Source organism: Azolla caroliniana, unplaced genomic scaffold (genome assembly GCF_043228905.1).
Source record: "Azolla caroliniana isolate FFs.n. ecotype wild unplaced genomic scaffold, voAzoCaro1.0.p SCAF_11, whole genome shotgun sequence".
Classification (NCBI taxonomy): domain Eukaryota; kingdom Viridiplantae; phylum Streptophyta; class Polypodiopsida; order Salviniales; family Salviniaceae; genus Azolla; species Azolla caroliniana.
The window spans coordinates 21605470-21632280 of NW_028230446.1; the positions used below are offsets into that span (position 1 = coordinate 21605470).

The window sequence follows — 26811 nt, forward strand, 5'->3', positions numbered from 1 at the left end:
TGTTTAATTCTTGAATTGGGCTAAATTACACCACCCCTAAGTGAGGTGTTTAATGCAAGTTGTTATCTTTGTATCTCAACTCATTATGGTTGCTCACACAATATTCACATGACATTAGTATATAGAGTCATGATATTGAACGATCACTTTGTTGAAACATATGATCCGAATGGTAGCATTACAACAAGTATGTCTTTTGTTTTAATCCATTTGACATGATGTTATTTCCCCCTGGTAAATGGCTCTTATCTCTTGTGTTTGTGCATTACTCTACGTTGCTTCATGAAAACTTAAAATTGATATAATTACAATCTTCAACCATCTACCAATATTTGTGGACAAATTCTACGTCTTGGCTTGACTGATGATTTTCTGTACATGTCTATTGTTTAGCGTAAAAAGTTTGCAATTGACATCGTTAGCTAATGACGAGTTGTTGGGATGAATTATTCATGGGCACCCACAGGTGCGCCTAGAAAATAAACATGTTCTTTCTTACAAATAGATTTGTTTGATTCTCCATAGGGAAAAAAATAATAGTCTTCTTTTTATTAGAATAGAAAATAATGTCACTCTAAGAAAAGAAATAGAATCTATACCTTGCCATTATACATGCAAAAATAACTCATCAACAATAATGCAAATTGGGAAGGCAAACCATGTGCTAGTTGGTAGCTTGTTGTTTTTGGTGAGTGACACCTACAAAGGGAGGTCACAAAGTGCAAGATTTCATATGGTTGGTGGAAAAAGTCGTAGGCCAAAGGGGTCCGAACTAAGTTGTAGTTGTAGTTTTTTGCATTCAATTATGAAATACTTATATGGACTCCATATTGTTTTTTTATGTAGATCGACAAGTGGAATGGTAGGGTTTTATTAGCTCATCAATGTTTACTCCAACCACTTTTTTCCATGGATAAGGCTTCGAAAAGTTGGAACTTGTACAAGATAGAACCAATCAAGCCTAAGTTATGCAACATCATAGAGCATTCATCATTTTTGATACGTTGGATTTCACCATTTATTTGCCCCATCACGGGGCCCATGACCTCTTTTACGTCCTATCCATGAATGATGTTTATCACAGACCTTAGCCATATATGTAGGATTGAAATCTTACCATAAAAGCCAAAAACGCGCAATGCAATGCAAAAACTGCATAAACCTTATTATATGCATTGCATTTTTGTGTATGACAAATTTCTAGTGCCCCCATATAGTAAAACTACTTACTTGGTATGTGTTGAAGTTTGAGAGTTTTTCATGGTTGAACGTGTGTTCCAAGCTTATGATTTTTTGACATGTTATTATGGTAGCTATTGCGAACATATAGTCATTGACATTGGAACTTTGGACCTTAATTGGAACAACTAAACATTTCACAAAATGTGACCATCTACCTACTCATAAGTTCAAAAACCTCAAACACGTTATTTTTTGTCACGATTACCTCATTTCAATCCTATGTGGCCCACATTTCCTAGTTGAATTGCTAATATAAACTTCGATCAACCTCTATGGGATAAACTGTCCACCAAACATTTTTCTAAGATGAATGACTTTTTGCTCCATCAACATGGTTGTCACCATTGTTGTAAAATACTTAGCATAAAATACATGTAGAATACGTATTCTACAAGTATTCTAACTTCTTTTTTTTAAATACTTAGAATACGTGTAGAATACTTGTAAAATACATTAAATACTTCTTAAAATTTAAAGTTTGTTCTCAAATATTATTTTTTTTGAAATGATAAATACTTGTTAAATACGTAGAATATGTCAAATTTTTAGAATACATAGAATACCTCAAATTTTAAAAAATGACATTTCTAAAACATAGAATATGTGTAGAATACTTCAAAGTATTCTAAAACATACTCTAAACGTGTTTTTTAACAATTTATGGTTGTCACTAATGAGTAATGCCAACCTCACATTTTTTATGAGCAATGATATTCATCCTCTTTTGGGAACTTATTTGAACGTAGCCCAAGTTCTGTTTGATGTGACCTATTTTTGTAACCAATGGTTACGTGCCATCTCAAGATGAACTTTTGCCTCAAGTGTATCCCACTATTGATCTATGCCACAATCAACATGAATTTCCATTGGAGTGTAGCACAAACATAGTCGTGTCTTTATTGTCTCCGTGTCATGTACATATAGTTTTTGTGTCCAATGATGATGGTGGGTCAGACTAGTCACGAATTTACAAGCAATAATTCGAGAAAATATAAGATTAGAGCATATTCTTTCATGCCAATTATGTTGAGCCTCATTGGTCATATATTTTGTGTCACATCGGTCATATTTTGGGGATCAATATTATTGTTCGTACATCCACATAGACTTATTTCAAGACCATAGGTTTTGTGCCACATCAATTACAATTTGTTTTTCTGTCTGTATCTATCTCACAACATTACCACGAAACATTTCGAAGAAAGTAGAATATCGAGCGTTGGTTGTTTATGATATGAGGGGAACTTCGATTAGGGATTTTTATAATGACATTACGGAACTACGAACAATGGACTCTCGACTGATAGTACTCTTGAAAGAATGGAAATTTTCATATTTTCACAACATTTTTTTCGAATCCAAGAGGGATAAAGACATCATCAGAGCAAATCATGATGTGTTTATTAAGCAAATGACTTTTACACCACAGGTTCACAAACCACAGCAGGTCCAAAGTTTTCTTAGTATGGAGTCTAGACCAATGGCCCGACGCCACATGAGGTGTGGGCATGAACCAATGATTCGGTGCCACATCAACAGTAGCTATCCGTTATCGATGTCGTGTTAACAGAGGAAAAGGTCGGTTAAACCAAGTATTGTAGAAATTAAAATTAAAAGATAAAAAAATAAAATAAAAATAATTCAGTTGCCTCGAAAGGCGAAATGGATAAGTGGATAAGTAAAGGAAAGATAGTAGAAAAGTGAGGATTAAAAAAAGAGGGGGAGAAAAAGAGTAAAAGTAAAAAAAAAAAGGCTCAGCCAATGGCGTGCCGAAACGTATACTGGTCTTTGATAGGCATTCATGTGGCCGCGTTTGCCATGCGGTTTGAAATACCCATATTTTTGTTTTTTTAAAATACTTTTTTGGTTCAAAAGAGAGGGCCTCGCCTCTCTTATAACTAGGGTTTCAGAACAAAACTGCACGAACCTTCGAGATCGCCATAGCCACATACAGACCCTACTTCTTCTTCTTCTTCTTCTTCTCTCTCTCTCTCTCTCTCTCTGATCATCCCCTCGAGACTTAAGAAAGGAACCAGTCTTTCATCTATCTCTTTTCCCGTTTTAACACCTCCCTTGCAACTTTTCCTGAGGTTTCTGTATTAGTCTTCTGAATCTGCGTCAACAAAGCTTCTGATCTCCGTCTTCTTGTCCGATTGTCACACACATCCTCTTGTGCTGATCTAAGGGATTTCTGATCGTTTTCATCTTTTGCAAAGTTCGCCTGCGACTCTGCGTACGTCCATTTCTAAAGAATCTGTACTTGCCGTATCTAATCAGCTCTGTCGTGCCAAAAAAAACATACAAAACTTAGTCACACAGCATGGCTTTTTCGACGTTACAACCTCTTTCTCGTTCTCTGTCTGCGGATTTCTCCTCCAACGCCGTTGCTCCTCGGAGTTCTATAAGATCTTCCCTTCCTGCTTTTTCTGGAGCAGACTCCTTCTCTTTCAGCAAATCTCAATTTGTTTCTCTCCATTTTTCTCAATCACCTCCTAATTCTGGCTCAAAGATGACTCGGCCACTCAGAAAAACTTCTCTGCAGGTAATTTTATCCATCGTTAGATATGCATTTTGTATCTCTCTTAAGTGATCCCACGGTGTTTCTTTTGCGCTGTTTTAATCTCTATTTCGAAGCATCTTCCGCAACGTCTCAGTTAACTTTTCTTATTGCTGCGTCTCAGTTAATTTTCGTGCTATTTTTGTCAGAATTTTGATCTATTTCATTCTAGCATTCTCGTACCCTTACCTTTTTATCGTTATTCTGCACCTTTTGCGTTGTTTTGTTTATCTTCTTACCATTTGTTTTCGTTTCAGCAGGTAAATGCAGCTGGAACAATTTGCTATCCGACCTCCATGACATGGTGGAAGAAAGGGAACGATTTGAGTAATGTTCGAGAAATCAATTCTGCACAGGAGTTCAATGAATCCCTCGCTACAGCTCAAAACAAACTTGTACTTGTGGAATTCTTCTCTGTTGGATGTCGCTCGTGCAAATCCATGCATCCCAAGGTGATAAAAATTTCTGCATTCTGATTTTTAATTTTCATATTGTCGATGCAAACTTGCTCTCTCAATATTGATTTATCTATTGAAGATCTTTTCAGTACGGAAAATATAATTTAGGCGTGTGCCTTATTTTTAACTCTACTTAACATTATCAGTTTTTTTTTTGGTAGCACCATATGTTTGAGTGCTTCTAATGGCATTATCATATTCTGCAGGTCTGTCAAATTGCAGCTGATAATCCAGACATTGAGATACTGAAGGTGAATTTCTATGACAATCATGCACTCTGTAAGAGCCTCAATGTCAACATTCTGCCGTTCTTCCACTTCTATCGGGGTCAGGAAGGCCTGGTGGATGCTTTCTCTTGCTCATTGACAAAGGTGTGCTTTATAATTCATGCACATGCCTCCGTTTCTTTTTCTCTTTCTCTCTGTGTATGTGAATATGTAAATATATATATATATATATATTATATATATATGTATGTATGTATTTATTTATTTATTTTTCTTGGTAATTATAAATATGGAAGTTCCAACATCACATTTTGTATTGTGTGCTTTCATGTCCATTAACATGAGAATTAACGAACTTTTGTTTGTGAATTTTTTCAGATAAACAAGCTAAGAGAAGCAGTTTCAAAGTATAAGAATTGTGATCAGCAATTGAGCATTGCACATGCTCCTGGTCCAGTTGAACCGGTGAGGGACTGGAATGATCTCTTGAATGTATCAAATCCGGCAGTTGCGACATATAATCCTGCTGTGGTGACATATAGCAGCAGCAGCTAGTAGGACAAACTAAGAATGTAGCAGTTGGAAGGAGAAGGTACATCAGAATCAAAGCAATCAAGAATATCATAATGTCTGTGGAAGTTGGATACATTACCACGTCCAGTTGCTGTATATATCTGAGAATCAATCGAAGATTCCCGTCATTGTAATTGAGATGTGGAGTCGCTCAATCATGATCGTTTTTCTCTCTCTCATATAGGATTTGATCATCATTCTTTTATTGGCTTTCTAGCTATGATCTCCTTCTTCACATTGAATGCCATTATCATCATCATTCTTTTTATGCTTCAGCAGTGTAGGACTAAAACCTTGTTTGCCTAGGATGCGATGATGATCATAATTCTTTCGCTTAAGCCTATTCATGTTACCATGCAACCTTGTAAAGTTAGCTTTTTAGAGAAGATTAAAGAAAGCATCTCTTATTGTAGTTTCCAAATTACTGGTCCAGTTACTATGAGACCTTGTAAATCTTGTTCCTTAAAGAGGATTAATGAATGCACTCTTTGTTTTCAAAAGTTTTTGTTTTGAACTGTGGATAATGAATCTGAAATTGTTTCATTGTTAATCTTCAATATAATGGTAAGCCTTCTGTTCTCAGCTGTAATTAAAAACCTGTTGTATTTTTAAGGTTGAGTGCGAGGTTAAATCCACTGATGAAATACATATATAATTTAGCTATATTTTGGATAAAATCACCCCATTGATAAGACAATTGTAGCTTCATAGATTGATGAAAGTATTATAAGACAATTGTATCTTCATATAGTAAATAAGATGGCTCCATTATGTGATTGGTATGTAAAGAATGTTAAATCCGTTGATTAAGTATATAATGATAAAATGTAGCTCCATTCTGGATAAAATCATTCCATTGATGCAAGTATGATAATAAAATTGTAGCTCCGTGTTGTGAATAAGATGGTTCTATTGGGTGAGTGGTAATGTAAAGAAAACGTAAAATCCATTGATGAAATATAAAATGGCAAAATATAGCTTTTTTGTGGATAAAATCATTCCATTGATGGAAGTAGCTCCACATTGCGAATCAGCTAGCTCCACTGTGTGATTGGTATGAAAAGAAATGTCTGAATCCGTTGATGGATGGCTGGAACAATGGATTGATTTCAACCTCTAATTGAAACGCATTCTTCCCTTTTCCCGCATTCCCACACTTTTGTGATAAGGTTAGCTTTTTCTTTTCACTTTTTCTCGCTTTTATTTTTATGATGTGGATAAGGTTGGGTGTGTGGATTAAAGCTTTTTCTCTTTTCCCTAGATCACAGGAGAGGATGATAGCGTGGACCAATGAAAGGAGAAGAAGAACAGCACCGTGGAAAAGCCATTGCATGGCGCGAGTCTTATATAGTATCTGTTATGGGCAAATGGCGCGCATACAATCCTATGCATTCCTTGTCTTTGCACATTCATGTAACCGAACATGAATGAGTAATTTCTGTAATTCTTCTATTACTTTTTTGTCTGCAAACTTACCCAAGTATCCCCCTTCGATGTGATTCCTCAAAATTATTATTTTGGAAGGGGAGCCTTTATCTATCATTGACCTTTATCCGGCAAATTCATTCCCCTGGTATGAGGATGGTAGCTTTGGGGCAGATGACAACTATCGAAGTTCACTTAGCTTCAAATTTCAATATGATCTGAGTTAGTGGAGTTGTGCACAACAATATGGAAGATTCTTGCCCATGGGTAGGCTCATCGTTTATTATCAACACACATTGATAAGATATCTGTATAATTTAGTGGCATGTTTATGTAGTAGCGCAATAGAATTCAAGAAGGTTCAATCGAAAAATGGCTTATGATGGAAACCTAAGCAGTAAGAGAACATGAAAGAGTTTAGTAAACCATGAAATGTGGTATGAAGCTAAGAAATGACACAAATTTTAAAAAACTATTAAAAAGGTATAAAAATAGTTAATGTTTATTAAAAACTATTAATACTATATGTAGATATAGAATTTTATCGAAGTATTGATGTTGTCATGTTGTAAGTGAGACAAAAAAAAGGCTTCTTCTTCATCAATACTACTATAACAAAGAGAAGATTTACTGGCGAGAGAGGCATGGGCTTGCTTGTCAAATCGTGGCATCCCCCTCATAAAATTTCTGTTATCCGCTTAATCTTTTGAAAACATATATTTTTCTCTTTGGCAATTGGCTTGGTCGTTTACACTAGAGAATCAAGATCATAAATTTCGTGCAGGTTTGATCCTTGCCATGGGCTAAGCCCCATCCAATAGATTGCAAACAATCGCCTACATACCCTAAAAACCCTCTTCCTCTCTCAAGCTCAAGTTTTGACACATAAAGTGTCCCTTAGTAAAATAGTTTGATGGAAAAGAAAAGACTCTATTGACCTCACAAAATTTGGAAAACTTCCATTTCAAAAGAATTTAAGGAAAATGACAAAACAAAAACATTGGTTATCTCTTCGGTGGGATCAAATCATGTTACATTGAGAATTCCTTTCCCACTTAAGCTAGCAATTGTTAGCTCATCCCAAAGAGATAAAATGATGTTATATTAAATTCTAAAAGCAATACAATATAATATAAAAACAAGATTTTGAGTTTGGTCAAATGTGACTAACCTTCTTGCCTCTGGATATTAAAAGAAGGTACGTGTAATCCCTCCCAATTGTCTAACATTGTCTTTGATTCTTGCTAATCTTGCACTCCTTTTTTGGTCACATACCAATGAGTTTGTCATATAGCATTGGTTTAGATTAGTTAGTAGATGTTGCTTGTTCTTCTCTTTCATTCTAACATTTGGGTCTTGTGTATGCTTGCTTTTTCCCTCAAAAGTTATGTACAATTTTTACTTTCTGACCCGATACGCAATTGTGGTCATGTGGTTATTATAAAATATGCATTCATGCTAGTAGGACTTGCGGACTCATAAAAACCATTTTCAAATAGATTGGTGTATGAATTTGAACTCATGAGTCATGGTACAAACTCAACTTACAAATACACCATACATCAATTTACTTTCATGAAGCTCTAATTCTTGAACTCTTAAACATTCTCCACCACAAAGTCCATTCGAAATTTCAACATAAACCATATAGACATTGACTACGTCTATACTTAGGATTAACTAAATAAGTGCAATTATGTCAATTTACATTGTAAAAATAAAGCTTAGCTTATTCGGCTCTTAAACATTGCAATTTGCCCATAATAACTTCGTTCACATTTTCATTTATTACCTCTACATATAGCATTAGCTCAAGAATACGTGTAAATGACATGACACATTGCCACTTCTCTGTGAATGTAGTGATGAATTAACGTTCTCTTTGTGTCCTCTAGATCTTTACATTGTGGCAAAAATTACTGATAATTCCTTTGCAAGTTGAACCTCAACTCTATTGGGTGTGATGGGTTTACAACATTAACATTTAGTTCCGCTAAACAAAAAAATGAACAATGATGGCAATCTTAACAAAATGAATTTCAATCTAAAGATGGATCAAACTTCTCATCATTGTTGCCATTGCCTTGAGGTTACTTGTCCTCTATCAAGAGTTCTCAAATAATAAAGAAGAATCAATAGATTTTTTTTTAACTCTTAAAACATTGTCTCATACACATTTTTAATAAGGTTAAAATCTTATAAGATATAAAGTAAAACACTTATGGGTAGCTTTAGTAGCCAATGGAATGAGTCCAAAGCTTGTGAGCTGGCCATTTTAACATGAGTGGCTTCAAAAGATGGTAGAATATTTTAACCTTCTCGTGGTGATCCTCTAGTTGTCATACATAAATAACTGAGAAAGAAGTAAAAACATTTGTGGTAGCTTGGCTAGGAGATGGGGATGCATGATGACCATTTGCTCCACATTCGTTTTCCCCTCGATACAACATGCATGGCTTCGAAAAATGATAGAGCATTTTGACCTTGTCCACTTATACATTGCGACATGCTCCTCCCTTTGTCACATGTGAATCCGCAAGATTTGTGCCCTTGATTGGAGGAGGCCTCAAACATTGCCCTTACAATCAGTTACCACTCAGTGACCCGTAGTGTAAGCACACTCCAAGGAGTTTCTTCACATAGTAAATGCCCATGGAGGGGGGGGGGGGTACTCAACGCAAGGATGGCCGTGGCCCTATTGTTTTTGTAACCTTCAAGGTGGGCCCGTACCATGGTTATTGCGAGGAATTTCTTTCATTCAAAGAGGCTAACCAATGTTGGTTGGGGTGGGGTGGGGGAGTTTGGCCATGGGGCCGATGAGACCACACAAACCGAAAATGTAACTTATTTTATACATATACATATATTTACAAAATTACACATATATACATACATACATACATTATGTATGTACGTATGTGTATGATATATATATATATATATATATATTCATATATCATTATATGTATGTATCATGTATGTATAGAATCAGCATTCGAGAAAGAAAAGTAAGCAGATAAAGGCAGTCATGGCCGTAGCTATGTCTTCTTCTTCTAATTTCCTTCTGTGCAGGGGTGTCTCTTCACTCACTTTCCTCAACCATAACGAGTTAAGGAGACCCTCTAGCAATAGTAACTCTAAGAAATGGAGAAATCGGTCTTCATCCAGTATAGTTTCTATTGATCACAGCCCAATACAACCGAGAGCGACGACGACGACGACGACAAACCTGAGCATTTTGGAGCAAGAAGAAGGAAAAGTAGAAGATGAGCAGAAATTTGATTGGCATCGTCAATGGTACCCTGTTTCAGTTCCCCATGAACTTGATAGGAAAGTTCCTAACGCTGTAAGGGTTTTGGGTAAAGACCTTGTTGTGTGGTGGGATAGGAAGGGAGAAGCTTGGCAAGTGTGGGATGATAAATGCCCACATAGGCTTGCCCCACTCTCTGAGGGTAGAATTGATGAAAAGGGAGAGCTGCAATGCTCTTACCACGGTTGGTCATTTGCTCCTTGTTCTGGAAGTTGCACACGCATCCCACAAGCTCCTCTTGATGGAAAACAGGTAAGACCCACCCAATCTATTTGATAAATGAATGATTCTAGAAATGAATAAATTGGATAAATAAATATGCTAGAGAGAGATGTAGTTGTGCGTGTTGAAGTGGAGAGTGTTTGTGCATGACATGGATTTGGATGTGTATGTGGTTATATTGATATTGAATTGCACTAAAACATCTGATATAATTAAAAGAAGAGAGAATTTGTACTGATTTCAAAAAAATAATTTGAATCTATTATTATGTGTATAGTCAATTATGGCTCATTGGATCACCACATCTTATAAATCTAAAGGAACAGAGGATTTGTATTGACTTCATAACTGGAATAATGTGCTGGTCACAACTACAAGAAAAGAGGATTTGTACTGATTTCATAAGTACAATTTGATTCTATTATCATCCTACAGTGTGAGACATGGTTGGTTGGAGCAAAACATTTGCTACTCCTAAATGAAACTTAGAAGATTTGATGCAAAGTAATACATACCTCACTGATCCAAAACATCTGATGCATCTAAAAGTAAAAATAAACATTTGAGCAGGCCATTGCACTGTGCATGTAACCTATAATATCCATTGGTTCAACATCAATTTAATTAAAAGTGTTTTGATTGTTATCTATAGGTGTGGAAGTCACAACGTGCATGTGCATCCATTTATCCAACTGTTGAACAAGACGGAATGATATGGTTTTGGCCAGACGTGAGACCAGAATTTAAAAACATAGCTTCCTCCAAGCGACCTCCATCAATAGCTGGACTTGGAGATCCGGCATTCAAGGATGCATTATCTTCTAGAGATCTTCCATATGAGTAATCCCCATTTCTACTTGTGTTACACATTACCTATATGGTGTTGTAGATAATGTTGAATCAATATAAGTAGAGTTTCTGATATTAGTTGGTGGATGGCAGTTATGATCACCTGATTGAAAACCTCATGGATCCTGCCCATGTACCATTTGCACATCATGGATTGCAGGTATTTCTACAGGATTTCTTTCTTTTTTTTCTCCTAAATGGTGTGGTTATTATACAACACTATTGATACAAATTCAAGATTGCTGTTGAACATTGCACTCACTGCATCAATTGCGAATGTCAACTCATAGCGAGGGGCTTCTCTAGGATTTCTCTCTGTCTCACAACAAGCAACCTGCAAGCAAATCAGAACCCTAAGGTTCAGAAAGAAGCGCATAGTCAACAAACCAAGTCATTTGTGTGAACCATTGTGATGTGCTTGACACATGAGGTGACGAAGTTTTGGAAATCATTATGATAGACAAAGATACTGTTCAAACTATGCTTGGCAAACAATATTCGAGAAATTAGCTCACAATAAACAACGAACCAAGTCTTTGATGTGGACCATTGTGATGTGTTTGACACATGAGTTAACGAAGTTTAGGCAATCATTCTGATAGTAAAAGACAGTGTTCAAACTATGCTTGGCAAACAATATTTGAGACAGTGCTCGATACACCTTTAGATGTGTGATATAAGTTTCGATTCCAATCACTCACTAGTATCCAACAGATTTGGGAGTGCCCTAAATGAAACTAATCAAAGTTGGCAGAACATCAATCAGCCCACAACATCTCTTGGTAGGATGATGGTCCAATATAAGGCACACAATTTACACACATCGGAGGATGAATTTCTCACTAGGCCCTCTTATATGGTAATACATCTATCCACATGTATTGTGTTGTGTGATAGGGTCACTGTGGATCTTTTCATATTAGTTAGAGATTGAGGGAGCCAGATATGCGCACATGCATTTGGAAGAAAGAATTTGCCAGTTTTGTCGTCAGGGAATGGAATTTGAAGAATATTGTTTGTTATGGTACTATTTTTTATGAAAGAGGGAGATACCATTGCCTCTTAAAGCATGGTTTTGACCCACTACACAAGGTAATGGATTATGAGCACCAATTGTACTATTTTTTATGAAAGAGTGAGTGAGAGAAAGAGTGAGCAAGCATGCCCACTCTCTCTCACTCTTTGGTCTATGCATCAATAAACTTGAAGAAATAGTAAACAAAGCTGCAAAAGGAGGATTGAGTGGCCAAAACTCATGCATGAGTTTATTGTAATACTCCTAATTGTTAAAGTAGACAAAATAAGCAATGATGTCAATAAAGGCAATACAAACACTTTTCCATACAAGGGGGAACCAATAAAAGTGATGCAAAGTTTCAAATTTCTTGATGTCATTGTCCCAAATAGGTGGAATGTAAACTATGAGTCTAGACTTCAAGTGGGTTGGAATAGTTATTATATGATTGAGAATCAATGCAATCAAAGTGATACTCAAGGATAAAAAGTGAGATTGGTGGTCCAAGTGTTGCGTTATGGAGTGGAAGTGTGGGGTGGCAACATAAGGTGTATGGAATGAAATAGATAAAATTAAAAAATTGTTCTTATTTAGACAATTTTGGAAAAATTCTCAACGCCTTACCTTGTTATGCTTTTACAAACAAGTGCTTGGCCCATAGAGGCACTAGACCTACGAAGAGTATACAAGTATGTCACAGAAGTCAAGAACTTGTGGGATCATATTTTGCCAAAACAATCTTGGAACGTAAGACACAAGTTACAAAAAACTAATAAGAGCAAAATCCTCTCCTCTATCTGGGTGCTTGACATTATGAAATGGTTTAAAAGATGGCGAATAAAAGACCTATTGGAGCTCACATGTGATGTTATGAAACATGTGATCATCAAGGATGGATTAGTCAAGGCACTAAGGATGAAGTAGCAAAACCTAAAAATGTCAAAATTGAAATATTATACTGAAAGTAAAGTTACTGGAACATATCCAATTGCATCTGACTACCCTCCATGAGCCTTGGTTCTTGTAGAGACTTAAAACTTCTTTGAATTCGCTCACACAAGTTAGGTGTTGAGGTAGCATCATGGCATTATCACCGAAATATGGATATGCAAGGTATGAAATGAAAACCATGACGAATGAATATCACTCACTTATCACATACCCAACATTTGGAGTAATTTGTGAGAAATGTGATAAAATGTTAGATGGGCATGATAATGTAATTGTCATACTTAATTGTCCATCTAGAATGGTGAGCACATATGTCCATGCATTATTTTCACATCGAGAGATTTCACTGCAGAGTAGTAGTAACCACACTTCTTAGGAAGTAGTTACATACAAGATGATATGTTGATTTGGTCCCATCAGCCAAAATTGGCCTCTTCGTGGATGATAAAACATCTATTTTGTCCTATTCTATTGTTTTTGTCCACCATCTCATCTTATTTACATTTTGAATTTTAGTTAAATCAATCTGCAATGTGTTCTTTTGTCATATAACCTTATTCTATTGTAATTAGTAAATTCCCATATGTTATTAACCAGTATAAATTGGAAAAGACTAAGTATGAATCTAGACAGTTTACATATAAATCATATAATATATCTAATAATATGGATTCTACTGTATATGACTCATATAATATCTTTAATAATATATAAATTTTAAATTTAATCTTCTTTTTGGGGGATCCAATTTTGTTTTTTCTTAAGGGACACAGAACAATCTGTTTCTTAGTTTCTTCATTGTTTCTAAAATGGTATGATGACAATGGAGATTTTGAGTATTGGGATACAATGTGCACATGGCCTGTACCAACACTATATCATGGAAATCATTGGTCTCCAGGTTTGAGGTGCCTGAGGACACCCAAATACAATTGACCCCTCATCACTACTCATCCTGAAGCTAGTATTTATGAACGTCATGATTCTAATGCCATTTTATGCATTGAATCAAATTGTCCCAAATTGTAATGGTGGTATGATTGAAACAAAGTGAGGATTCCTTGATGGTTACAAGCCTTCATTTGGCATCATGTACTGTCTACTAAAGTCATGTCGTGAAAATGTAAGATGAGACATCTAATCACGCATTATATCAAAGATACAAAAGCAAATATTAGATGGTTCTTGAAAATTCTCCACGAAGGAAAATAGGAAAAACTGAGTCTCTTTCTGAGCAATGCTCCAAGTTGTGAGGCAAAACATTTAAGAATTGTAACACTGTTCTTGTTTCTTACTGCTTGAATGTTGGTGTCATTCTAAACAAATGCTTTGCAAACAAATTTAAGAAGTTTGATTCTAAGGTAATATTCATGTTTCTTACTGCTTTTATGTTGGTTTTTGGCATTGCAAGAAAGTTTGGAAGAAAGATTACAAGAAATACTAACCCATGCTTTTTAAGAATTAATTTACTGTCACCTTTCAAAGTATACAATTGATCATAGATTCATGACAAACTAAATGCTCAAAAAGAGTTTGTTTTTGTATTTGACCTATGAAACAATAATTAAAGACTTGAGAGGTTATCACTCTATTTCTCTTTGAAGAATCGTTGTAATCTTTTCATGTATTTCACATGTACCCTATTCCTAGCTCAGAGTGAGAAAATTTAGTTTCAAAGCATTGGCAAAGTTATTGGATATTGCCTTTATATCCAATGGCACCTGACCTTGTAGGACTACCACTTTGTCCTGATGAAAGAATGTTTATGAAAAATGTCTTTATTTGGATTGATATATGACCTAATGAAAATCCATGCCTTACAAAATGACATCTGAAGCTATGGTGAGTATTGGGGTTAAGTTAGATTGTTAACCTTCACAATCCAGGTCTTCAACTTAATGAACCTTATTGTAATTTAAAGGAAATATTTGATGCATAAATGTTGTACAGTACCCACTTTTGGATGATATATAACGAGACAAAGTGTGTACAATGGCATTTATTTATCTGTATGATTCTTTTGTTATCACCAGGGTAACCGGAATCGGGCAAAACCTTTGAATTATGTATTGAAAACACTAGATAAATCTGGCTACACAGGAGATGCAGAAGGTGCAGAGGCAGTCTTTACAGCTCCTTGTGTTTTTACCATCAATCGTCCTCTAGTGGTTTGTGGATTTTTTTGATCCTATATTGACATACAATTCATCAGTTGTGTTTATTATTGTAATCCTTGCATTTTTAACACCATTTCGGCAAACTACTTTTGTATTTGTTTTGTGTTTAGAAAGATGGGGAGCAAGTCAATAAATCAACAAAGAGGATTGTTTTGGTCTTCATCTGCATTCCAGTTTCTCCCGGGCACAGCAGAGTGATATGGTCATTTCCTAGGAATTTCTCCACATGGATCGATAATTTTATTCCTCGGTGGTTTATTCATCTGCGCCAACTGCTTGTTTTGGATTCTGACTTATATTTACTTCATGTGGCGGTAGCAACACTTCCCCTGACTTGTCATGTGGAAAAAGAAATTTATATATGATTATGTTCTCACTGGTGGGATCGATAGAGATCTTATTCTTGATCATCTTTGCATGCATGACATAGGATTGTAGACAAGGAAATAGTGGAAAAGGAAATCTCTCTCTCTCTCTATATATATATATATTTATATATTTCTATTTACTTTTTTACATAGTTATGTTCATTTTGGTGTGCTGTTCACAAAGGTGAGACAATATTTCAAGATGTAATATCTTGTTTGGTCTTATAGGCCCTTTTGGCCTTTTAAAAGACATTAGTATATCTTTCTTTCTTTCTTTGTGTATGTGTGTGTATTAGCGAATTGTTTTCATTAGTGGAATCAATAGGAACTCATTCTTGAACCTTTTTTTTTTTTGAATGGCAAAAGGAACGGAAGATAGAAGAATCAGGTGTGAGATGGGAGAAGGCTTGTTATGTGCCAACATCATCAGATACTTTTGTAATTACTTTCCGGAAATGGATGAGAAACTATGCTGGTGGAGGACCAGATTGGGGTGGTAGGTATGAAAATCGTCTACCTCCAACACAGCCAAGGGAGCTACTTATGGACAGGTTTACAATACTATACTGAAACTTGCATATGGTTATTTCTCTTGTCCCTTGTTTCCTGTTTGTGCACATCCAAATATTCTTGACACATGCCATCTCGCAAACCACTCCTGAATGTCTGAATCCAACTCAATGAAAGATATTTTGCATTTGTGGTTTTCTTTTGTAAACATCCAATCTCCCATGAAGCTAGGCCAATGAACTTTTTGAAGAACTCTAACATCTATCTATGTACAAGTAGGGTTTCTCGGAGCCTCTTAAACCCGGAGAGTCCCACAAAGATCTCTCCTGACTAAGTAGAGAGAATGTTAAATCTATCCGAGTTTCAAATCCTAGTACTTAAACTAGGAAAAGCTGGAAGAGAAACGTGAATTCCCTGTGGGTTCTAACGAGATTGACGAGCCTATGGATTTTTTATCAACAAGAAATCGATGAGGATACTTCTTGTTATTCCGAGTAATTTCGTAACTCGTCCCTTGCGACGCAATGACGACTCTCTCCTAGATTGGAAAAATCTGTCAAGGATCCAATATTATTGAAATGTTTCCATGTATGGAGTTAGAACCCGAAACAGCAGCAGTTTTGGAACGGGCTTATTTGCATTAGCAACTGTAACGGATGTCAGCCCAATCCGAAGGACCATGCAGTAATAGAAACTCAAAACATTTCATAGAAATCTATGATCTATGAGAATGGTCCAATTCCCCCTGCTAAAGGAATAGTGTAAATGTCCTTTAGATGTCATAGTAATGTGTGTAGTGATATCTATAATGGTCCTCAAACTGTCTCTGTGTAGCATAATTGACATATCATCGACTCGGGGGTACACCCTATTACATGCCTATCTCTATCTCTAGCTGATGTGACAAGCTGAGGATCTGTCCAATAGTGCATCTGGATCCATAAGGCAAATGGCCATCCATTTATCCAGGACAAAAGTGACATGGAGATAGTCTTGATAGAACGCGATATTCATACATACCTCCGGCATAGGTTTGCTCCATGTCCTCCTAGGCTCTAGCTCACATCTGAGTGAGTTACCGTGAGAGACGTTGGCTGAACCATATTTGGATATTATGGCTCACATTGAAAGATTATGGTTCAAACATTTGGTTCCATTGACTTTCCATAAAAAATGAATGACTTCATTAAAAGTTGATATTTATCCTTATCCATTATCTTCACCCGCATTTGATTGAATTCCTCACTAATACTGGCAAGAAAGCTATAGATTCAGCCCTATTCTGTAAGATTGTTGAAGATCGTCGAATCCTTCTCACATTCTGGTTTTGTTTGCCTTCAATGGTCTATTTGACTGCATCCCAAATCTCTTCTGCAGTGGCAAAGCAAACACTTGTCACTGATTTCAAATCTTCCTTATCCCATGCAAAAAATCCTGGATCACCTTCATGAACATGCAAAAGTACTGTATGATATCCCTAGGCAGCCCCCACCTCATGGCCCACTCCCACATGAATCCACCTTTTTTACTTCACAAAATGTAAGAAACGCCAGTGATCGGTTACAATTTGGGAAAGCCCAAAATCATAATGGATTGATCGATGGGCACTTTATCTATACCTGTGATATCTTGCTCTTGCTCCCATTGTTAGCACTCATCGTAAATATACCTATGTTTGAAGGTTTCCCTGATAGTCCTTGTGCGTCCCTATAGATATGCAATGGGGAATGTATGCACTATATGAATCCATTTCAGAAAATTGCCTCTTTCAATGGGTTGCTGGAGGTTATGGCTAGCACATTTGGAGTAAAACAAGGGTGCCCACTATTAGCTACTCTCTTTGGTCTCTACATAGATGAGCTTTCATGTTACATAGAGAGATTTCGGCGGTTCAGGAGCATGCCTAGGAGGTCTAGTCATACATATGTTACCATATGCTGATGATATTGTGCTGATCTCTAACTCTCTAGAGGGACTACAAAGACATCTAAACACCTTAAAGATGTATTTTGTACAGAAAAAGGTTTGCTGGTAAACATGATAAAAAAGTGATGGTGCGTAACACCACTCAAGAATGGGTAACAAGATCAGATTGTGAATACTGGTTGGGACATGAAAAGATCTCCACATACTTGGGAGCACCATTCATAGGGCGTTGGTTCTCCTTATGGGAGGCTGCTTGTGCTTATTTTCTCATGGATATGCAACCATAGTTCTCTTAAAAGACAATGTGCACCTTTGTGGTTCCAAGACCTATGAACTAAATTGTGATTATTTGATATACTTGTCACAATAACTCTTCTCTATGGAGTACAAACTTGTGGACCGAATCTTAACAAGGGAAAGGACTAGAAAGATTTAGAGAGATTATTAGTCTCAATGCTTACCCGCATGATAAGAAACAAACCATCAGTTATCCAAATCCAAACAGAGATATGACCAAATGTGTTGAGTCCCATTTTCCAAAACATTTTTTGATATCTTGCATCCAATTGGAATATAAAGTTTTGCTTCTATGTGTCTTTTGGATCTTTTTCCTTGCTTCCCATACGATTCTATGAAATCATTGTGAAGGACTTTTTTGAACCTTAAGCATATATTCAACAACTCTTTCTATGGCCATGATCTCGCTGAGAAGTGATATTGTCTATAGAAGTGGGAGGGTGCATAGTGTTTGTTTCTTGACTTGGAGAAACTTTGTAAGAAAATGTTTTTGACTATTTTCAAACTCTTTGCAAGTGGACTTAGGGATGTAACTGGCCCATTCTTGAGGTATTTCTTGTGGAACAAACACATAATTTCTCCACCATTGTGTGTGATCTTGAATGCATAATTTGCTCTCTTTCTTGCCTCTAAGTGGTGGGTAATACATTCATTCCATCTCCAATTTGAGGGAACTTTAAGGCCAAGGTATTTAAAGCTTTCCACAATCTCAAGTGGCTGATTACTGTAATGTATGGTTTATCCTTATTTTGGCTCTTTATAAGCATAATCTTTGTTTTAGAGATATTGACAGTCCACTTAATTTGCATGCAAAACTTTTCCAATGCCCTCATAATCTTTTGGCATTTTCTAAAGTATTTGCAAAATGCACCACATCATCTGCATATAACAAAAGCATGATAATTACATCCCCGATAACAACTTCTTCAATGCCTTTTTCCCTTACAAAGTTGGCAACTGTTTGTTCTAATTAATCAATGCATTGACAAAATGGTACGTGAGAGTGGGCATCTTTGCTTGACACCAATAGGTTTGCGAAATATAAATGATAGACAAAATAGATTTGGGCACCCCAAGTTCTTGCATGGACTTGCAAAGATGCTCACGAGTTACCATATCAAAAGTTTTCTTGAAGTCTACGAAGCAACAATATACATTGTTACCTCTTAAGCAACTTTCTTCCATCAATACTCAAAACATGACATGGTGATGAATGGTGCTTTAGTGTTTTCGGAAGCCAACTTGTCCTTGCGCTCTCTTACCATTTTTTTTCAGCCGATGCACTTACCTTTGATTCCATTATACATTCAAATAGTTTTGCCATAAGTGAGCCGACCATGATAGTCTCATAATTGTTTGCATCCTTTATCTCCGCCTTTATGTAAGGTTAAATTCAATTCGTACCCCAATTGTAGGGCATTCTATGTTGTAATGCATGACTAAAAATATCACTTTGTATTCCATGCATATGTTTCCTTTCCCGTCAATCTAAGCATCTCAGCCTTTATACATCGAAGAGCTCTTACCTTTCAATAGTCTAGTTTCTTAAGCCCTATGTGCACATCTTCAATTGTAGAGAGAGAGAGAGACAGAGAATGCGTGGTGGAATGATTTTGTGATGGATCACAACTCACTAATTTGAAGTGCACAGCTAATATACAAGAAAGTAGTGGTGACTGGACTTCATATCCAAAGTTTGTTAGTGCGTTGGATTATATGAAGCTTATAGAGAGTTGATGATGACACTCATAAACTAATCATGTGAGGCCAACATGCCGATGCGACTAATAAGTCATCCATTGAGAGCTAATAAAATATCCAATGAACAGATTTGCCAAACAGATCTATGAGACAATATAAGATGCACTCTATGTGAAAACGATATTTATCATCTTACTGAGAATTGTGGATGTTTAGTTCTACAGTTTCTTGTGAATGGGGTTTGGTCCTATAGTCATTGACACTCTTAACCTTTTAATGCAAAGTTGTTTGTTTGGCAAATAACTATTGGAGGTTAGTGGCTAAACTAGTAAGATTTGAACTATGTTTAACCAGCCTATAGCAAGACAGATGATGGTGATATATTAATCGCATTATGTAATGTTAGTCATATTTAGTTTTGTGTACTAACATAAACATTCATGAAAAAAGATGAAGAGAGACTTGTTTGTATTTCAGGTATTTGTCACATGTAAAGAGGTGTCCCGATTGTTCTAAGGCACTCAACTTTGTCAAAGGGCTTGAATTGTTTCTTGAAGCTTTATCTGTTGGGATAGCTGCCTTGTTAGGGGCTGCTGCAATCAAGCCATTACCACAATTGGGAAGATGGAGTTTGTTATTAGTGATTGGTTCCATATGTTCTTTGGTAGCTTCTAGATGGTTGGGTCACGTAATTAAGAAAACATACTACGTCCATGATTACAATCACGGGCTTATTAAGTGATTGTAAATAAAATGTCGGCATGACTTAAAATAAATATATGTAACCCAACATTCTACATTCTACTTTTATGGCACAATTAATAAACTAGTGTCACATTAGCCCATTAATCAATTGTCACAATTGATTGTGTGCATTATGTCTGCCTCTCCTTATTGTTTTTAATACCTCATGTCATTTTTCATGTTGATATATATTGATTTATTAGATTATAAAAATGGTGGGTTCAAATGAGTATAATGTACTTACAACAAGAGTGCAAGCAAGCCACACGCTTTCATAGTACATATGGGGATTAGTTTAGCATTAACGTGGAATCTATAATAAAAACATATAGCCACGCGATGTGATCGGTGATTCGTAGACCTTGGGTTGCTTAAGCCCAATATCTTCCATACAGTTATGTATAACTAGTAGACCGACCAATGATACTTTACTCAGTTTTCAGTAAATGGAGAAGACCTTTAATTGTCATTGTAGTGTTACCAGTTCACATTTCACAGACTAGTGAGACCAGTGACCACCACAGTTTCATCGCGAGACGTTTTGTTTTTGGATGACATTCTGCTTTAATGACACATTCAGTTTTTGAGGTGAGTTGTACTCAATAGCGTATTTAGGTTTTTGATGTGACATTCCGTTTCAATAGCATATTTAGGTTTTTGAAGTGACATTCCACTTTAATTGCATATTTGGATTACATTAATCATCCTTCAATTCCGTTTTCCATTGATTGGATGTTCATTAACTATCCTTCCTTGAAAATTGCAGGAAGCTCTATACCCATGTTTAATGCACACTAATAATAATCTTAATTATTACAATAAACAGAAATCATATGCTAATCAGTGTTGTGATTAGTCATCCCTCTGATTTTTTGAAAGGTGATTTTTACAAGCTGATATTTTGAAGGGCAGGGGACTGAAACTAAACTAATTGGAGGGTTAATATTGCTATTTTCCTTTACATGAGGTCTCTCACAACATAGATGAGATAGGAAGTGGTTGAAATGTGGTATTATAGGATCTAGGACCCCAAACAATCCCATCAATAGGTTAGTGTAGGCCAAAAGAATTGTATGCTTGATAAATTATCATGCCATGTATTGAATGTTGGTATATGTAATAGGATCTTGGATCCTGAATGTAATATTTTAGGGAATGTTGTCGAATATCTTAGAAGACAAATAGTCCTTAGATTTATGAAATATGTTGACACTAAAGGACAAATCACATGGGACCACATATAAATACATATGTGTAAGATCCTCTTGCAATCGTATCATGGTCTACATTTTTGGAATGAATTGGATAGCTGAGTATACCAAAAGTTTGTATAGCGTTGGACCACTGACTTGTAGGCTCCATTATTCAATATTGCTACAACTAGCATAACGAAGCAAGCCACGGGATTCTTGTCAAGGTTCCATAAAATTTGGGCAATATAACATAGTTGAGAAATTTGGGCAATGCAATTCCAATAAATACATCAACTTGAACCCAACTTGAACTCATCCTTGGGAATTATGTTGGAGTGATGGTACGGAATTTGGGCCAATCTCTCTAACATACAAGAAACATAAAGTAATTGGATGATCATACCCTTGTGTTGAATCCCCCATCCATAACCTATAGGGATCAAATATCCAATCGCTCAACGGTTTTCATCACAAGGGCATTGGTGTGTGCCCCTAACAAGTAGATCACGGAAGTTGTAATTGAATTTCTCTCATAACATACACGAGAAAGTAAGTGGATAGAGACATCTCATATGGAATGTTCTTGGGTCGAGTATGAAATACGTCAACTAATCCCAACAGCTAGGGTAGCGTGCTAGGCCCTTAGATCCCCTAGAAATTTGGTTGTCCTAGAGATCACAGGATCTTCCCTAATGGACTTTTTAACATCCATAATGATTTGAGAATAAATGGGTTCCCAAGGTGAAAGCAATGATTCCTCTGGTTGAAACTTGAGTGTTCACATATACATACATACATACATACATACATACATACATACATACATACATATGTATACATATCATAACTTAGGAAAAGTGGTGACAAATTGGCTATTGGGCACTTAAAATGATTCAAGAAACAAGTCCCTAGGCAAGACGAAGAATGGAATTCTGAAGCCCTAGAGAGAGAGAGAGAGAGAGAGAGAGATCATGTCCAAGATCTTCCTCCTAGATGGGCACCCAAATTCTGATTCCAAGAATCAAGACAAGCAGTGTGGTCAACGAAGGAATGGGCATGAATAGGCAGGCACTTGCCTATCTAGAGTTTAACAACCCAACTAACACGACTCTGTTTGTCCCTCCCATCCCATAAACCGAGGCTCTCAGAAGAGGACCAAAACGAAGGGTTCGTAAAAAGAGAAAGTTGGAGGAGGAGAAAAAGATACTTGAGCTCTATCTATTATTACTACACACACGGACGGACAGGTGTGAAACCAAAATAGGGAGAAGAAGAAACAGAGGAGGAGAGATGCTCATTTCTCTATCATCAATCTTCCTCCTTATATGGATGGCTCTACAGAATTAAAGAGTAAAAATATGCTTCACTAAAATCCATCTCCAGAGAGAGACACCACAATACAATGCCGCCCACTATTATTACTCCTTTGTCTCGCATTCTGTTAAGCCTCGCCTTGTTCAGCTTCTGCTTCCCCAAAGGTTCTCAAGGTAAGAGAGACATTCATGATAAATAAATTTCTATCCAAATCTCCATTTGAATTTGCTCCTTAAGTTGTGCTTAATTCCATCAAGCTGTTAACAACAACAGTAGCCACATCTCTCTACTAAATCCTGTCCTTGATCCATGTATATGTATGTGGATACCATTTAGGTAGTGCATGATTTGTGCCCAAAAGGGACCCATTTGTGAATGACATGTTAAAGAGTAAATTCAACATAAGTGGTTGGTTTTGCAAGGTGGATTTGTGGGAATCACATTGGGCACGCAATTCTCTGGCTCGCCATCACCACAGTCAGTGGTCCAGCTCCTTGTCCACCAGTCGATCTCCAACGTCCGCCTCCTAGATGCGAACTCATCCATGTTGCAAGCCCTGGCCAACACCGGTATCCAAGTCATGGTCACTGTCCCCAACACCCAACTCCTTGGGGTCGGAGAGTCTAACTCGACCGCCACGAATTGGATCAAGAACAATGTGTTGGCCTACTTACCCAGCACCAACATTACCGCGGTCTGTGTGGGCACCGAGGTCCTGTCCACCGATCCGAATGCCGCCCTAGTCCTTGTGCCCGCCATGAAATTCCTCCGATCCGCCCTCCTCGCATCCAATCTCTCCTCTCACATCAAAGTTTCCACAACCCATGACCCTTCCCTCATCCTCGACTCCTTCCCCCCCTCCCAAGCCTATTTCAACAAGTCTTGGACGGCTTCGGTCGTCGGCCCCATGCTTGACTTCTTGTCCTCCTCTGGCTCCTTCTTCATGCTGAATGTCTTCTCCTATGACATCTATAAAGCGAGTGCCGGCATCATCAACCTCGATTATGCACTCTTGAACCCGATTACCCCCGGTAAAGTAGTGGTCGACTCCAACACTTTGTACCAATACCGGAACCTCTTCGATGCTGTTGTCGACTCGACTTTTTTTGCTTTGGCCCAGCTCAACCATAGTGAGATTCCAGTGGTCGTGTCCGCCTCGGGATGGCCGTCCGCTGGGGACCCGAGTGCAGACCCAGACGCCACCGCCGACAACGCAGCACAACACAATAGTAACCTCATTGCCCACATCATCAACGGCACCGGCACCCCGAAGCGACCAAAGGCTGTGATCAACACATACCTTTATGAGCTCTTCAATGAGGATACGAAGATCGGTTCGGTGACCGATCGGAATTATGGGTTGTTCAATGCCAGCTCCATGGCAGCTGTTTATGTTCTTCGATTGAGCAATTCGGGTCCCTTACTAGCGAACGACACGAGCACGCAACTCTATTGCGTGGCCAAGTTGGGGGCGGACCCCGATGCCTTGCAAATTGCTCTCGACTGGGCGTGTGGGGTCGGGCAGGCAAACTGCACGGCCATCCAGCCCGGACAACTCTGCTATGAGCCCGACAATGTGCAATCACATGCATCGTATGCGTTCAACAACTACTACCAAATGAACAACCGGGTCGATGGGAGTTGCGACTTCAACGGTGTCGCTACCGTTTCGACAACCAACCCTGGTACTGGAACGAGACTACTACCTTGTCCCCCTCCCCCTAGTATTTTGAGACCACGAGCTTTTCTGTGTGCGTGTGTGATTGGTTACTACCCACATATATGTCTACTACACATACTTATAAGGTCTACTTCCTCTAGACCATAATTTGAGCTGAAACTTGAGAATGGTGGAGGGTGTCTCTGTCCACTTGGAAACTGTTCTTTTGATTTTAGTCATGGGAAATGGGGCTGTTTGCTACATGGGCAAATCTGTGGACATTAATTTTCGAGTCCAGACTGAGTGGACATTACTTTCCACACTCACACACTTATCTTATGCACTAATTGTCTAGACTCCTCCTCTATATATGTATAGCTCTCTCCTTTTATTTATTTACACTTCTATTTCTCTGCCATTTTGCCTTGCTTTTTGTGATATGTGTGTGACATGTGTGTTGGGTGGGTGTGTTGGGTGGGGTTGATTCCATTCCAATTTCCCATCACATACATACATACATACATACATACATACATATTCCTTTTTTCACCCCCTCCAATTGATTGTTACCCACAATTTTTCCCATCACATATTCCCTTTTTCCCATTGATTGTCCACCCTTTTTTATCTCCCCTCAATAGGACTACTTAGTACATAGACCTCTGTTTTTCCAATCTTATTTACTCTGTGTGTGTGTGCAGAGTGTGGCTGTCCCCCTTCTTCTTCACTTGAGATTTGTGCTTCTCAACTAATGATAGTATTCCTTCCTTTATTTTCAACTTCATACTATTATTATTGTTGTTATTCAAATCTCCATCCTTCTTTTGTCAGAGCCATTGACAAGCTACACCCAACTCACTCCAACAAATATTCAAATCCCCCAAAACTGCAAAGAAAAATAATAGTAAAAAAATAATAATTTAAAGAGTAAAGACTAAAGAAAGGAAACTGTTCTTCTTCTTTTTGTTGGGGGTTTTCAGATAATTGCTCACTCACAGAGAGGGCTTTTTTATTATTAAATGTTTGTATTGATTTGGTTCTTTCTTTCTCCTAATAACTACATATTTGAAAATACTGTGCAGGTAATAATGTGTGCATTTACATGGGCAGGTAATCTACCCCTTCCTTTCAATTCACTTGCTCACTCATTTAATTCAACAAATGTATGTATGTATTTGCTTTCTTAAAGTTATTACATACATATCCCTTACAATGACCACCTTGCTTTTCACACCTTTGAAGCAGCTCTGCCAACATCAATAGTACGGCCACCAGCACCAACGGTACGGCCAACAGTACCAATACCTCCAACAACACTACCAACTCATCAGCCACACTCAACACCAACACCTCCTCTTCCTCCTCTCCTCTTGTCCATGGTGCCCCCTCTCTCTTCCACACACAAATCGCTTTCACACTTGCTTCCCTTTTCCTTGTCTTGGCCGTCTCGGCCCAATTTTGAATCGAACCCACCAATTCTCTTATCACTTTGTTTAAAATATTCATTCCGACTTACCCTTTTTCTTCCCGTGATCGTGCTAGAGAGCATCTATTCCATTTTATAAACCATCAACGGTGACACTTTAGGATTCTCCTCCTCCCCCCCCCCCTTCATCTTTTTGTCGACTTCCCTCTTCCCGAGGACGGAAAGAAAAAAGTGTAGTGTGTGGATGAGTTCAATCCCCATTCTAATATTTGTTGCTTTGTAAAAAAACAAAAATCCCGATATATGAAACAAACCTGAGTCATATCTGTGTTGTGTAATACAAACTCCAAAAAATGTTTCGATCTAGTCGTGCTTTTCATCATTGGGATCTTGTAAAGTAATTAATATAAGCTCCATGAATAGTGATTTGTAAGTCATGAAATTTTCAAGTTAATAAACTTCTCTAGATAAATTACGTGTGTTTTTAAGGGATCCACAATGTACGTACCAAGGGCCTTTTTTATTGATATAAAAACTTTTTAACATCATTCATCGAAACTAGTAGAAAAACATGTCTAGTGGGTTACGGAAATTTTGTTTGAAAGTTTGTATAAACAAGCTCTTTGATCATACTTCCGAAAATTGCATAGCAATTATGCATTGGAC

At 37.3% G+C, this 26811-nt stretch overlaps 3 protein-coding genes and 1 long non-coding RNA gene across 5 annotated transcripts; all 4 read left to right on the forward strand.

Moving 5' to 3' along the window:
- The first annotated feature begins 3269 nt into the window (after positions 1–3269).
- Positions 3270–5557, forward strand: LOC147858520 (thioredoxin-like 2-1, chloroplastic). 2 transcript variants are annotated; one of them, XM_087327815.1, is made up of 4 exons: positions 3270–3784; positions 4057–4251; positions 4464–4628; positions 4863–5557. In XM_087327815.1, the coding sequence occupies exons 1-4, from the start codon at positions 3563–3565 to the stop codon at positions 5037–5039; spliced, it is 759 nt and encodes a 252-aa protein (XP_087183941.1). In that variant the 5' UTR covers positions 3270–3562; the 3' UTR covers positions 5040–5557. The 2 variants fall into 2 exon arrangements, with proteins under 2 accessions (XP_087183941.1, XP_087183942.1); XM_087327816.1 differs by having other exon boundaries at positions 3272–3784; positions 4060–4251.
- A 3917-nt stretch (positions 5558–9474) lies between these two features.
- On the forward strand, positions 9475–20657 carry ACD1-LIKE (ACD1-like protein). The gene is made up of 7 exons (XM_087326759.1): positions 9475–10044; positions 10667–10854; positions 10957–11023; positions 14863–14997; positions 15117–15320; positions 15741–15925; positions 20286–20657. Exons 1-7 carry the CDS (start codon positions 9511–9513, stop codon positions 20548–20550), a joined length of 1578 nt encoding a protein of 525 aa, XP_087182885.1. The 5' UTR covers positions 9475–9510; the 3' UTR covers positions 20551–20657.
- Positions 15932–17759, forward strand: LOC147858522 (uncharacterized). Its single transcript, XR_015530426.1, has 2 exons — positions 15932–16164; positions 16570–17759. It is a non-coding gene; the product is annotated as an uncharacterized LOC147858522 (long non-coding RNA).
- A 2384-nt stretch (positions 20658–23041) lies between the features above and the next one.
- On the forward strand, positions 23042–26467 carry LOC147858523 (glucan endo-1,3-beta-glucosidase 3-like). The gene is made up of 4 exons (XM_087327165.1): positions 23042–23232; positions 23482–24744; positions 25802–25829; positions 25965–26467. The coding sequence occupies exons 1-4, from the start codon at positions 23148–23150 to the stop codon at positions 26179–26181; spliced, it is 1593 nt and encodes a 530-aa protein (XP_087183291.1). The 5' UTR covers positions 23042–23147; the 3' UTR covers positions 26182–26467.
- The last annotated feature ends 344 nt before the right edge of the window (positions 26468–26811 follow it).